General features: G+C 42.8%; 1 protein-coding gene across 2 annotated transcripts; it reads right to left on the bottom strand.

The window, feature by feature from the left end:
- Nucleotides 1-208: 208 nt before the first annotated feature.
- On the bottom strand, nucleotides 209-11,454 carry LOC129699381 (uncharacterized). 2 transcript variants are annotated; one of them, XR_008723834.1, is made up of 2 exons: nucleotides 7,260-11,454; nucleotides 209-2,339 (listed from the first exon to the last, which is right to left on the bottom strand). XR_008723834.1 is itself a non-coding variant. In XM_055639102.1 (2 exons), the coding sequence occupies exons 1-2, from the start codon at nucleotides 10,755-10,757 to the stop codon at nucleotides 1,720-1,722; spliced, it is 1,116 nt and encodes a 371-aa protein (XP_055495077.1). In that variant the 5' UTR covers nucleotides 10,758-11,454; the 3' UTR covers nucleotides 209-1,719. The 2 variants fall into 2 exon arrangements, 1 of the variants encoding a protein (XP_055495077.1); XM_055639102.1 differs by having other exon boundaries at nucleotides 10,262-11,454.
- Nucleotides 11,455-13,448: the final 1,994 nt, after the last annotated feature.

Genomic DNA, 13,448 nt, shown 5'->3' with positions numbered 1-13,448 from the left:
GATGCCAAGACCCCAAGCTCAGGAACTCCCTTGACCTTCCTTCCACCGTTAAGACGCTCCCTAGAAAATGCAGCTTTGCGGCAGCACACAATAATCTGCTGCCTCATCAACCATCAGACATCACGCAAATTGTCTCCACTGCTGAGTGAATGAATGAGATCTTTCTCTCTAAATCAATGATGAAGTCCAACTGCAAATCATGTATTTGCATATTCATATTTAATAACAAGCATAGTGATACATGGATCATTTAAATCACCGTGCAAACATTTCAGTATAATTGAGGTTATCCACTTTGGCGGCAAAAACAAGGGGGCAGATTATTATCTCAATGGGGTTAGGTTAAGTAAGGGGAAGGTACAGCGAGACCTGAGTGTCCTTGTACACCAGTCACTGAAAGTTGGCGTGCAGGTACAGCAGGCAGTGAAGAAAGCTAATGGAATGTTGGCCTTCATAACAAGAGGATTTCAGTATAGGAGTAAAGAGGTTCTTCTGCAGATAGAGCTCTGATAAGGCCACATCTGGAGTATTGTGTACAGTTTTGGTCTCCTAATTTGAGGAAGGACATCTTTATGATTGAGGCAGTGCAGCGTAGGTTCACGAGATTGATCCCTGGGATGGCGGGGCTGTCATATGAGGAAAGATTGAAAAGACTAGGCTTGTATTTAGAAGGACGAGGGAGGATCTTACAGAAACATATAAAATTATAAAAGGAGTGGACAAGCTAGATGCAGGAACAATGTTCCCAATGTTGTGCGAGTCCAGAACCAGGGGGCCACAGTCTTAGAATAAAGGGGAAACCATTTAAGACTGAGGTGAGAAAAAATGTTTTCACCCAGAGAGTTGTGAATTTGTGGAATTCCCTGCCACAGTGGGCAGTGGAGGCCAAATTACTGGATGGATTTAAGAGAGAGTTAGACAGAGCTCTAGGGGCTAGTGGAGTCAAGGGATATGGGGAGAAGGCAGGCACGGGTTATTGATTTGGGACGATCAGCCATGATCACAATGAATGGCGGTGCTGGCCCGAAGGGCCGAATGGCCTCCTCCTGCACCTATTTTCTGTGTTTCTATGTTTCTAATACAAGATATTGGTTGATATGATTTAGTCATGGCCAGCTGGAAACTTAACAAGGCTGCACAGACAGTTGGATGTATCTGATTAAAATCACTGTGAACGACATGTGGCTTAGATCAGTGCCTTGAATCATTATAAACTGTGGGAATAATTTGCAAATATTTGAACCATATCCCTCAATATCAATGTTCAACTTCATCTAGATAGTTAAATATATTTTCCTAGAATTTTTATGCTGGTATTAACCTAAACATCTCTTTGTGTGGTTGTAAAAATATATAATATATGTGCCAGAGACCCGGGTTGTGTGGGAGTGTGTGAGTGTATGAGTAGGAGAATCTGTGGGGAGGTGGTGGGAATGCAGGAAAAATAAAAAAATTATCTTATTCAGGATTAATGTAAATGGTTGGCCTAGACTCGCCGCTGGGTGACTCAATGACTTGTGAAGATAACATAGCATTAGGGACCTGAGGTCAGAGAGAGAGAGTCGAATAAGACAACTTTGATCACAGCACTGCAGTGACATGGTGTTTTGTGGAAATGTGGGAGGAACAATATGAGATTAATGCAGGGTCATTGTAAATGGGTGGGCTGTGGTTGGCCTAACTCGAAAGGCATGTTTCTGTGCTGGATGACGCAACACCTTAAAGATAAAACTTCATCACGAGCCACAGGGACAGAGAGAGTAAGAGAAATAAGAAAGCATAGATTACATCAGTTGCCTTAAGTGACACAGTGCCATGTGCCACAACACAGTTCTCCTGCTCATTGACATCTGAATCTGACCACTCAATCGCCCTCAGCTGATGACTGAAGGTTGTCAGCATGTTAACAGTGTTTGGCTCCAAATGCAGAATCTTCCCCTGTAGCAGGTTAGGCAGCTTTAATATGTGGGCAATTACGTCCTGTACAACAATGATCAGAACATCCAGATTCAGGAATTTCTCACTGCGCCACTTCAGCACTTCCACTTTCCCGAGCAGTTCACTCATACTGAGTGTTCCATGTTTCAGCTGGCAATCTATAGCAAAGAAATATTCCAGTCGCTCTTGCTGCCTGTTCAGTTGATCGTCCACAGCTTGTATTCTTTTTTCAGTCTGGTGAATCTCGTTTCCCATCTTCTCTATGCGTGAGATACAAGATTGCAGATCTGATGAACATTTTGAAACTTTCTCCTCTCCTCTCCGCACTTCTTCACCAAGCGATCGACAATTGTCCTCTGCCTGAGCTCTGCTGACTTCACAAGCAATGGCAGATATACCTCCTGTGGGCAGAAATGATTTTACTGAATGAAATATTTAATTTTCATTATTAATTGTTATAACACTCAATGACGAGCTTGCTGTGCTTTGGATTAAATACTGATATCTGGCCAGTGGACAAGGCCATTCATGAAAAATGTTGCTCAATAAGCAACAATTCACCAAATTATGTGACATAGATTTTGCAGCATAGAAATTGGCCCATCAGCCAAACTGTAGGGATAGGAAAGAGCCATCCCTGCCACATCTTCTCTCTGAAATCATCCTCCCTGGAAAGTCTCCATTCCTGGTCTCTGTTCCCTGTCATGTGTCGGGGAGCGGCCAGTAGAGGGAAGTGCCTTGTGAGAAAAGTGCGAGTCTTTGGCTCAAGAGTGTTCGGCGAGCAGGCTGAGGCAAGGAGGCTACACTTGTTGGAAATTGAGACTTTTGTCTTCTGGGAGAAAGGGGAGTAACCATGGAGTGCAGGAGACCCCAGTGGCTGTGCCAGATGGAAACAGGTACAACCTTTTGGGAGCTGTCGAAGCAGACAACACTTCCAGACCAAGCGGCGGACAGCTCGGTGACTCCATGCCTAGTGATGAGACTCGAATGGCGAGACCAACGTCGGGCAGAACTATAGTGGTGAGCACTCCATTGTCCGAGGTGCGGACAGGAGATTCTGTGGCGTCAGGCGAGATGCGAGGATGATCTGTTGCCTCGCTGGTGCCAGGGTGCAAGATATCACAAACTGAATTCAAAACATCCGCAAGAGGGAAGGTAAACAGTCCACAGAAGTTGTGCACGTGGGCACAAACGACGTCGGGAAGAAGAGGAAAAAGGTTCTGCAAAGCGATTTTAGAGGGCGAGGAAGAAAACTGCAAAGCAGGACATCTAGGGTGATTATCTCTGGATTGCTTCCGGTACCTTGTAATAGTGAGGGCAGGAACAGCTAAATTGGGGATCTGAATCTGTGGCTGGTGAAGGGAGCAAGGATTTAGCTTCATAGACTACTGGGATCTCTTCTGTGGAAGGCGTGACCTGTACAAAGGGGACGGGTTACACCTTAACTGGAGGGGGACCGACGTTCTGGCAGGCAGGTTTGCTAGTGCTACACATGTGGGTATAAACTAAATAGTCGGGGGGAGGGATTGACAAATTGGGAGTATAAAGATGGAGATAAAGGGGAAGTGAGTTTAGGAAAAGTGACAAAGGACTCCCGTGTTAGTGGGAATGAAAGTTCAAAAAGGGATAATTGAGTAAGGTCAGGGCCAATAGTGACCGGTGTGGGAGGGGAGGTGAATACCGAAGCCAAAGTGATGTATATGAATTGTCGAAGTATAAGAAATAAAGTGGATGATCTTGAAGCTCAGTTAGAAATTGGCAAGTATGATGTTGGTGGAATTACAGAGACATGGCTGCAAGAGGACCAGGGCTGAGAACTGAATATTCAAGGATATATGTCCTATCGAAAAGACAGACAGGTGGGCGGAGGGGATGGAGTAGTTCCTGAGAATTGAAGGGTAGCTAATGTAACCCCACTTTTTAAAAAGGGAGGGAGAGAGAAAACGGGGAATTACAGACCAGTTAGTCTAACATCGGTAGTGGGGAAACTGCTAGAATCAGTTATTAAAGATGGGATAGCAGCACATTTGGAAAGTGGTGAAATTATTGGACAAAGTCAGCATGGATTTATGAAAGGCAAATCATGTCTGACGAATCTTATAGAATTTTTCAAGGATGCAACTAGTAGAGTGGATAAGGGAGAACCAGTGGATGTGTTATATCTGGACTTTCAGAAGGCTTTCGACAAGGTCCCATATAAGAGATTAGTATACAAGCACACGGTATTGGGGGTTCAGTATTGACGTGGATAGAGAACTGGCTGGCAGACAGGAAGCAAAGAGTAGGAGTAATCGGGTCCTTTTCATGGCAGGCAGTGACTAGTGAAGTACCGCAAGGCTCAGTACTGGGACCCCAGCTATTTACAATATATATTAATGATTTGGACGAGGGAATTGAATGCAACATCTCCAAGTTTGCGGATGACACGAAGCTGGGGGGCAGTGTTAGCTGTGAGGAGGATGCTAAGAGGCTGCAAGGTGACTTGGATAGGTTAGGTGAGTGGGTAAATGCATGGCAGATGCAGTATAATGTGGATAAATGTGAGGTTATCCACTTTGGTGGCAAAAACAGGAAAGTAGACTATTATCTGAATGGTGGCCGATTAGGAAAAGGGGAGATGCAACGAGACCTGGGTGTCATGGTACACCAGTCATTGAAAGTAGGCATGCAGGTGCAGCAGGCAGTGAAGAAAGCGAATGGTATGTTAGCATTCATAGCAAAAGGATTTGACTATAGGAGCAGGGAGGTTCTATTGCAGTTGTACAGGGTCTTGGTGAGACCACACCTGGAGTATTGCGTACAGTTTTGGTCTCCTAATCTGCGGAAAGACATTCTTGCCATGGAGGGAGTACAGAGAAGGTTCACCAGACTGATTCCTAGGATGTCAGGACTTTCATATGAAGAAAGACTGGATAGACTCGGCTTGTACTCGCTAGAATTTAGAAGATTGAGGGGAGGATCTTATAGAAACTTACAAAATTCTTAAGGGGTTGGACAGGCTAGATGCAGGAAGTTTGTTCCCGATGTTGGGGAAGCCCAGAACAAGGGGCCACAGTTTAAGGATAAGGGGGAAATTTTTTAGGATCGAGATGAGAAAAACATTTTTCACACAGAGAGTGGTGAATCTCTGGAATTCTCTGCCAGAGAAGGTAGTTGAGGCCAGATCATTGGCTATGTTTAAGAGGGAGTTAGATGTGGCCCTTGTGGCTAAAGGGATCAGGGGGTATGGAGAGAAGGCAGGTACAGGATACCGAGTCGGATGATCAGTCATGATCATATTGAATGGCGGTGCAGGCTCGAAGGGCCGAATGGCCTATTCCTGCACCTATTTTCTATGTTTCTATGTTTCTATGTCTATGTTGGTGAGGAATGAAATTCAGTCCCTTGCGAGGGGTGATATAGAATCAGGAGATATAGTCAGCATGGATAGAACTGAGGAATTGTAAGGGTAAAAAGACCATAATGGGAGTTATCTACAGACCTTCTTGGATTCTTAGAGCAGCTTGTACTGGAGCCTACCAGGAGGAAGGCAATTCTGGATTTAGTGTTGTGTAATGAACCAGATTTGGTTAGGGAACTCGAGGTAAAGGAGCCATTAGGAGGTTGTGACCATAATATGATGTTTTAATCTCCAATTTGAGAGAGAGAAGGGTAAATCAGAGGCATCAGTATTACAATTGAACAAAGGGGACTATGGAGCCATGAGGGTGGTGTTGGCCAAAGTTGACTGGAAAGATACCCAAGCAGGGATGACAGTGGAACAACAATGGCAGCTATTCCTGCGAAAAATACAGAAGCTGCAGGATCAGTTCATTCCAATGAGGAAGAAAGAGTCCTATGGGAGTAAGGAGCAACCGTGACTGACAAGGGAAGTCAGGGACAGTATAAAAATAAAAGAGAAGAAATATAACATAGCAAAGATGAGCGGGAAGCCAGAGGATTGGGTAACTTTTAAAGAGCAACAGAAGATAACTAAAAAGGCAATACAGGGAGAAAAGATGAGATAGGAAGGTAAGCTAGCCAAGAATATAAAGGAGAAGAGTTAAAGCTTATTTAGATATATGAAGAGAAAAAAATAGTTTGGGCAAAAGTTGGACCCTTGAAGACGGAAAAAGGGTAAATTTATTATGGGGAACAAGGAAATGGCAGATGAGTTGAACAGGAATTTGGATCCCTCTTCACTAAGGATGACACAAACAATCTCCCTGATGTACTAGTGGCCAGAGGATCTAGGGTGACGGAGGAACTGAAGGAAATTCACATTAGGTAGGGAATGGTATTGGTTAGACTGATGGAACTGAAGGCTGATCAATCCCCAGCGTCAGAATGTTCTGCATACTTAAGGAAGTGGTTCTAGATATCGTGGATGCATTGGTGACCATTTTCCAATGTTCTATTGATTCAGGATCAGTTCCTGTGGATTGGAGGGTAGCTAATGTTATCCCACTCTTTAAGGAAGGCGGCAGAGAGAAAAGAGGAAATTATAGACCAGTTTGCCTGGCATCGGTGATAGGGAAGATGCTGGAATCAATTATAAAAGATTAAATAGCGGCACATTTGGATAGCAGTAGCAGGATCAGTCCAGGTCAGCATGGATTTACGAAGGGGAAATCATGCTTGACTAATCTGCTGGAATTTTTTGAGGATGTAACCAGGATAATGGACAAGGGAGAGCCAGTGGATGTAATGTATCAGGACTTTCAGAAAGCATTTGATGAGGTCCCACATGGGAGATTAGTGGCCAACATTAGAGCACATGGTATTGGGGGTAGAGTGCTGACAATGGGTAGAAAATTGGTTGGCAGACAGGAAAAACAGGGTAGGGATTAACGGGTCCCTTTCAGAATGGCAGGCAGTGACTAGTGGGATACTACAAGGTTCGGTGCTGGGACCGCAGCTATTTAAAATAAATATTAATGATTTGGTCGAAGGGATTAAAAGTAACATTAGCAAATTTGCAGATGACACAAAGCTGGGTGTCAGTGCGAACTGAGAAGAGGATGCTATGAGAATGCAGGGTGACTTGGGCAAGGTGGATGAGTGGTTGGATGCATGGCAGATGCAGTTTAATGTGGGTAAATGTGAGGTTATCCACTTTGCTGGCAAAAACAGGAAGGAAGATTATTATCTAAATGGTGTCAAGTTGGGAAAAGGGGAGGTACAACGCAGTCCTTGTTCATCAGTCACTGAAAGTAAGCATGCAGGTACTACAGCAGGCAGTGAAGAAAGCAAATGGCATGTTGGCCTTCATAACAAGAGGAATTCAGTATAGGAGCAAAGATCTCCTCCTGCAGTTGTACAGAGCACTGGTGTGACCATACCTGGAGAGTTGTGTGCAGTTTTGGTCTCCAAACTTGAGGAAGTACATTCTTGTTATTGAGGGGTGCAGCATAGGTTTACAAGGATAATTCCCGGGATAGCGGGACTGTCACATGTTGATAGATTGGAGCGGCTGGGCGTGTATACTCTGGAATTTAGATGGATGAGAGGGGATCTTATTGAAACATATAAGATTATTAAGGGTTAGAAACATAGACATAGAAACATAGAAATTAGGTGCAGGAGTAGGCCATTCGGCCCTTCGAGCCTGCACCGCCATTCAATTGGACATGCTAGAGGCAGAAAACATGTTCCAAATGTTGGGGAAGTCCAGAACCAGGGGCCCTAGTTTAAGAATAAGGGATAAGCCATTTAAAGTGGAGATGAGGAAAAACGTTTTCACACAGAGAGTTGTGAGTGTGTGGAATTCTCTGTCTCAGAGAGTTGTGGAGGCCGGTTCTCTGGATGTTTTCCAGAGACTGTTAGATGGAGCTCTTATGGATAGTGGTTAAGGGATATGGAGAGAAGGCCGGAACGGGATACTGATTGTGGATGATCAGCCTTGATCACATTGAATGGCGGTGCTGGCAAATGGCCTACTCCTGCAACTATTTTCTGTTGTCATCCAAGCATGTCAGATGATAAGGAAGATTTGACACAAATGTTTTCACCACAGGGAGAATGTGGTGCATGAGACATAACTACAAGATAAGGAACTGGTCGCTTCAAACTGAAGTAAGCAGAGCCTTGAACTACTGAAGAAGAGTCCGAAGATGGGACCCAACCTGAAACGTCATTTATCAGTGTGACGATTGAGGATAAATGGGGATCCTGTGGATAGGTTGAGCTGTTTTAAATATCTGGGAGTCCACATCTCTGAGGATATGACATGGACATCACACGCCGCAGCACTCGTGAATAAGGCAAGGCAGCACCTTTACCACCTCAGGCAATTGAGGAAATTCAGAGTGTCTCCGAGGATCCTCCAGTGCTTCTACGCAGCGGCTGTGGAAAGCATCTTGTCCGGTAATATTACCATCTGGTTTGGGAATTGCTCTGCCCAGAACAAGAAGGCTCTGCAGAGAGTAGTGCGTTCGGCCGAACGCACTATGGGAACTTCACTCGCCCCCCTGCAGGAACTATACATCGGGAGGTACAACTCCAGGGCCAATAAAATCATGGGAGACCCCTTCTACCCCTGCAACGGACTGTTCCAGCTGCTACGGTCAGGCAAACGCCTCCGTTGCCATGCTGTGAGAAAGGAGAGGTTGAGAAGGAGTTTCTTCCCAGAAGCCATTCGGACTGTAAATCTCACCAGGGACTAACTTTACTGAACGTTTTTCCTTCCAATATTTAATATGTAAAAGAATATGTGTGTGTTTATGAGTGTGTTTATAGTTTGTTTGTTTGTCTTTTTGCACAAAGTTCACGAGCATTGCCACTTTTCATTTCACTGCACATCTCGTATGTGTATGTGACGAATAACCTTGACTTGAACGAAGGGTCCTGACCCAAAACATCACACCCATTTTCCCCAGAGATGCTTCCTGATCCTCTGAGTTATTCCAGCACTTTGTGCTGTTTGAAGTAAGCAGAAATTCTCTCTTACAGCAGCAGGATAAGGCCACGATCCCTCAGGTCTGTCCCTAATCTAATGTAATTGTGGCCAGTCAGTATTGACATCAACTTCGGACACACTTCCTCCAGTACCATGAGCTCTTCATTTATGCCCTGGACCTTTATGCGGTATCTTGTCAAACGTGTTTTGGAATTCTAGAGGGCCACAGAGAATATGGAAAAGTACAGCACGGGAACAGGCGCTTTGCCCCACAATGTCTGTGCCAAACATGATGCCAATCTGAAATAATCTCGTGTGCCCACATGTGATTTATACTCCTCCATTCCCTGTATGTCTAAATGCCTATCTAAAAGCCTCTTAAATGTAATGATTGTATCTGCCTCCACCACCATTCTTGGAGATTTGTTCCAAATACTCACCATCCACTCTGAAAACAAAAACTTTAAAAAAAATAATTAAAAAAAATATTTCACCTTGGGTAAACCTGCACCCTCGCTGAAACAAACTTGAAGATATATTGTATTTATTAAGTTTCCCTGTCAAATTCCCATGTAATGACAGCAAATTGGTCAAACAGGCTTTACCTATCATAAAACTGTGTTGACTTGGTTTCCTACAAAATCAGCTACTTCATCTTTTGATTTCTCACTAGCACCCTGCCAATAAAAAAATGTTAGATTAATTGGACCATAACTACCTCCTTGAACACGGGAGTCATATATGATGCTCTTCTCAAAAGCTTCTCTTGAGATCCTAATTTTTGTTTTCATTCATGCATCCACAGCAAAAAAAAACAAAAGCAAATTGCGTCAATTGTTGGAAATTCGGAAGACATTTTCTTTCCCAATCCCACTTAACCGAGGCTGCATTCACCACCACTGGTCTAATGAAGCCCATTTAAGCTCAGGGACTGCACCTCGTCTCCCAATGGGACACAACTTTGGGAATCAACACTGAGTTTGGGGCATTGAGATAATCAACCATCCCAGTCACCTGTTGTTATTCTCGATTCCACTTTCACTGAACACCTTTTGTCATCTAAAACCCTCCATCCTCCACCCGATCACAGATCTTGCCAGTCTCTCAAGATGTACTCCACATCTTGAAACTGATTTATTTCCATTTTTACACAGTTCTGATGAAAGGTCATAGACCCTTCATCAGATAGCTTGTAACGTTAACGCATCTTCTTTGTCCACAGATCCTGCCTGATCCACTATATGTGTCCAACAGTTTTATTGGAAAGGAACGAGTCAGTGTTTAACATCTTTTCATTTACTGTCAAGATCCTTTGCAATATCCGTAGTCTGAGAACTGCTTCTGGATGTTCTGAACTTCCCTCTCACTCGGACTTCTGATAAATCAAAACCTGGATGAACTAATACATTCAATCTATATTTGGATCTTCACTTCGCAATAACTCACCTGCTATGGTGCCAATAATGGGAATAAGCATTAGCCACATGCTCACATTCCGCCCAGTTTCCATAGACCTCTCATGTTCCCTTTGTGCCGCCAATGCTCTCTCTGCCACTCTCAGTGACTCTCTTAAGCTAAGCATGTAATGTTCTTGGTTGACCTTCTCCTGTCTAATGGTTGGAAGCTGTCCTTGTAAGGCACTCAGTTCCTGTTTCTTCAGTTTCATCTCTTCTTGCATTCTGCCTTTCTCTTCCATTAGTTTCTCACAGACGAACTGAACCTCTCTCAGATAGCCAACAGCCATGTCATAGGCCTCCTTTGCTTCACAGTGTGCTTTCTGGACCAGCCACTGGATCACATGAACATCTGCTTTATTCGGGGCTCTGTTCCCAATCGTGGTCAGTTTGCTGGCCAGCAACCCCACAGTTTCGACCTGTTTTGAGAGACGTTTCCCAATCTTGTTGGTAGCTTCTGCTTCCATAGAATACTTTGCAACCGCCATGGTCCTTTTAGAAATACAGAGGAGGGATATTAATAACGTTGGGGCCTCCACGGTCCTGGATTATCTCTATTTCCTCTTTTGAACAAACTATGCTCTCCAATCCTCCAGGATCTGGACTGTTAATAGTGAGGATGCAAAGATCTTCATCTGGGCCCCAGTATTCTCCTGCTTTGCCTCTTTTAATAGCCTGAGATAGATCCAATCATACTCTGAGGACATGTCCACCTTAATGCTCTTCAAAACACCCAGCCCCATGCCCATCTTGATCTCATACTGCCTCAGCCCACAAGATCCCTCTCCCAGCTCGCATGTCCTTCCCTTGGTGAATCCTGATGCAAATTACTCATTTAACACATTTCCCATGTCCTGTGTAGATTAACATAGTTTAGTTTAGAGATCTTGCATAGAAACAGGGACAGCTTCTTCCAAACAGCCATGAGGCTAATAAACACTACAACCTCACATAAGCTCTGAACTACAATAAATGATTATTATTACTATTACACAATAATTGTTTGTTTTGAGTATGTGTGTATGTGTATGTATATATACCCGACCATGCCCATATCAGGTTCACTTAACATTTCATCCTATATGTCACGTTATTAATGATTAAAGTTTAAAAAAAAGCTTAAAACACTTCTCACAGACAGCCTTTTTCCAGCAGCTTCATTTTTGCCATCTTTAAAGATAAGAGATTTTTATTTTAAAACCTGCTTAAAATTCCCTCTCGGCCCAAGTTCCAAAAAAAAAAAAAAGATTCCTTGCTTAAAAAATACCTTGCTTTTATTTATTTCTTTTACTTGATTTATGTTTTATTATTTATTTATATTTTATTATTTTTTATTTTATATTATATTTATATTTTGATATATTTATATTTATTTTTATTTCTTGTTTATTTATATATATCTAATATGTTTGTTTTTATTATGCTTTAAAGATTCACTTTCTCGGCTCGGCTTCGGGGAAGTGAAGAGTCCAAAAAAACTAACCTTGCGCTTATTAGGTTTCTTTTCTTTAAAAGATTTTATACCCGCTCGTTTTTTGACTTGATTGCAAGTAATTCCGTTATACCTTGCGTTTAACTTATTCATTTCTTTATAATATACTCTTTGTTTTTTTAAAAAATTATATAACCTTGTTTTATTCCATTTTTCCATTTCTTTATAAAATACCTATTGCACTAATTTTGGTTTTTTGATCTTGATATATTATATTTCTATCTTATATTTTATTATATTATATTCCTTATCGCTATTATCTATCTATCTATCTACTATCTATCTTCTATCTATCTATCTATCTATCAATCTATCTATCTATCTATCTATCTATCTATCTATCTATCTATCTATCTATCTATCTATCTATCTATCTATCTATCTATCTATCTATCTAATTAAAAGTCTCATCTTGACCACTTCCTGTTTGTGTTGTTGTTTGAATTTAGAGAAAAAAACGCTACCATATATGGCTGTGATTTTTTGGCCATTTTACTCAGTCCTCCTCTGATGATCAGGCCCGGAGGATTTTTCCAATAGATGAAAAGTAAAAGAATTATTAGTGTTTAAAAAATTTGAGATTCTCACTCCTGTCAATCACCATGACGAAGGCCACGCCCCTTCTGGGGGGAGAGATTATAAAACCCAGAAGTCTGCACGTGGCTCAGTCGTTGCAAGATGGTGTGCAAGAGGCCACGACTCAGTCTGAGCTGGGAATCTACACACCACTGTCTCTTGAACTGCGAGTGCCCTTTATGTGGTTTTATGTGGTCTGGAAACCAGTCCCTTCGGCCCATAAAACCCATACTAACACTCCAGAAAGCCTCCCCCCCACTGGCCAGCAATATTGGAATTGGTGGAGAGGTGGGATATTGTGTTGGGAGACCAGCCCTCCCATGTGTAGCTGGGACCCAACGGGTCCCACTTAGTGTAGTATACTATTAAAAGTTTAATCTTGTATGTAGGTATGTGTGTATGTATGTGACTGGCCATGTATGTGTTAGTTTGTATTTCCGTCAAAACCCTATGCCGTAGCCCTTTCCCACATTGCAACTCACATTTTTACCGTCCATGCCGTAATCAACATTTCATGCTATATTTCAAAAGTTATTGATGATTAAAGTTTCAAAAAGCTAAAACAGCCTTTTAAAACACAGAATCTTCAAGCAGCTTCACTGTCTTTTTCACACATAGAATATTCCACCATCTTCCATTCTGCAACATAACATCAGCACGACTGGATATTGACTTTAAGCCTGTGAATCAAGCATTATTTCACTGTGCTGGGTATTATAGTTTACTATCAGACCCCCCTCCTTCTCTCCCTCCCTCCCTCCCTCCCAGAGACTTCTCATCGCGGACCGATCTCGAAGGACTCGACAGGGGTATTGAACTGTGAAATGTAAAGTTGTACAATATTCTTAGAAAGTAATACGGCCAATTATCAACACTGTGGTAAAGGAATTCAATCCCACTTACAGGCATATAAATCCTCCTCACTGACCATCCATCCCTCTTTCCCACAGCATGGCTCTCCCTCCTCACCGTCCCTCCATCTCTTCCTCCCACAGCGCTGCTCTTCTTCCTCACCGCCCTTCCCTCTCTCCATCTCACACACTTCCCATCCCGGACCAAATATGCTTTGAAAATAATATGGCCAACTCACAACACCGTGGTAAAGGAATTC

This window comes from Leucoraja erinacea, chromosome 8 (assembly GCF_028641065.1).
Source record: "Leucoraja erinacea ecotype New England chromosome 8, Leri_hhj_1, whole genome shotgun sequence".
In the NCBI taxonomy this organism is placed as follows: domain Eukaryota; kingdom Metazoa; phylum Chordata; class Chondrichthyes; order Rajiformes; family Rajidae; genus Leucoraja; species Leucoraja erinaceus.
Note: the sequence above shows the minus strand (reverse complement) of the source record. Positions and strands in the feature narration are given on the sequence as shown.

Bases quoted from the DNA above. Each gene is read 5' to 3' on its own strand.
- LOC129699381 (XM_055639102.1), bottom strand. From the start codon at position 10,757: ATGGCGGTTGCAAAGTATTCTATGGAAGCAGAAGCTACCAACAAGATT. The intron at 2,340-10,261 runs GTGAGTTATTGC...TTCTGCCCACAG, and splicing joins CATTATTGGCACCATAGCAG to GAGGTATATCTGCCATTGCT.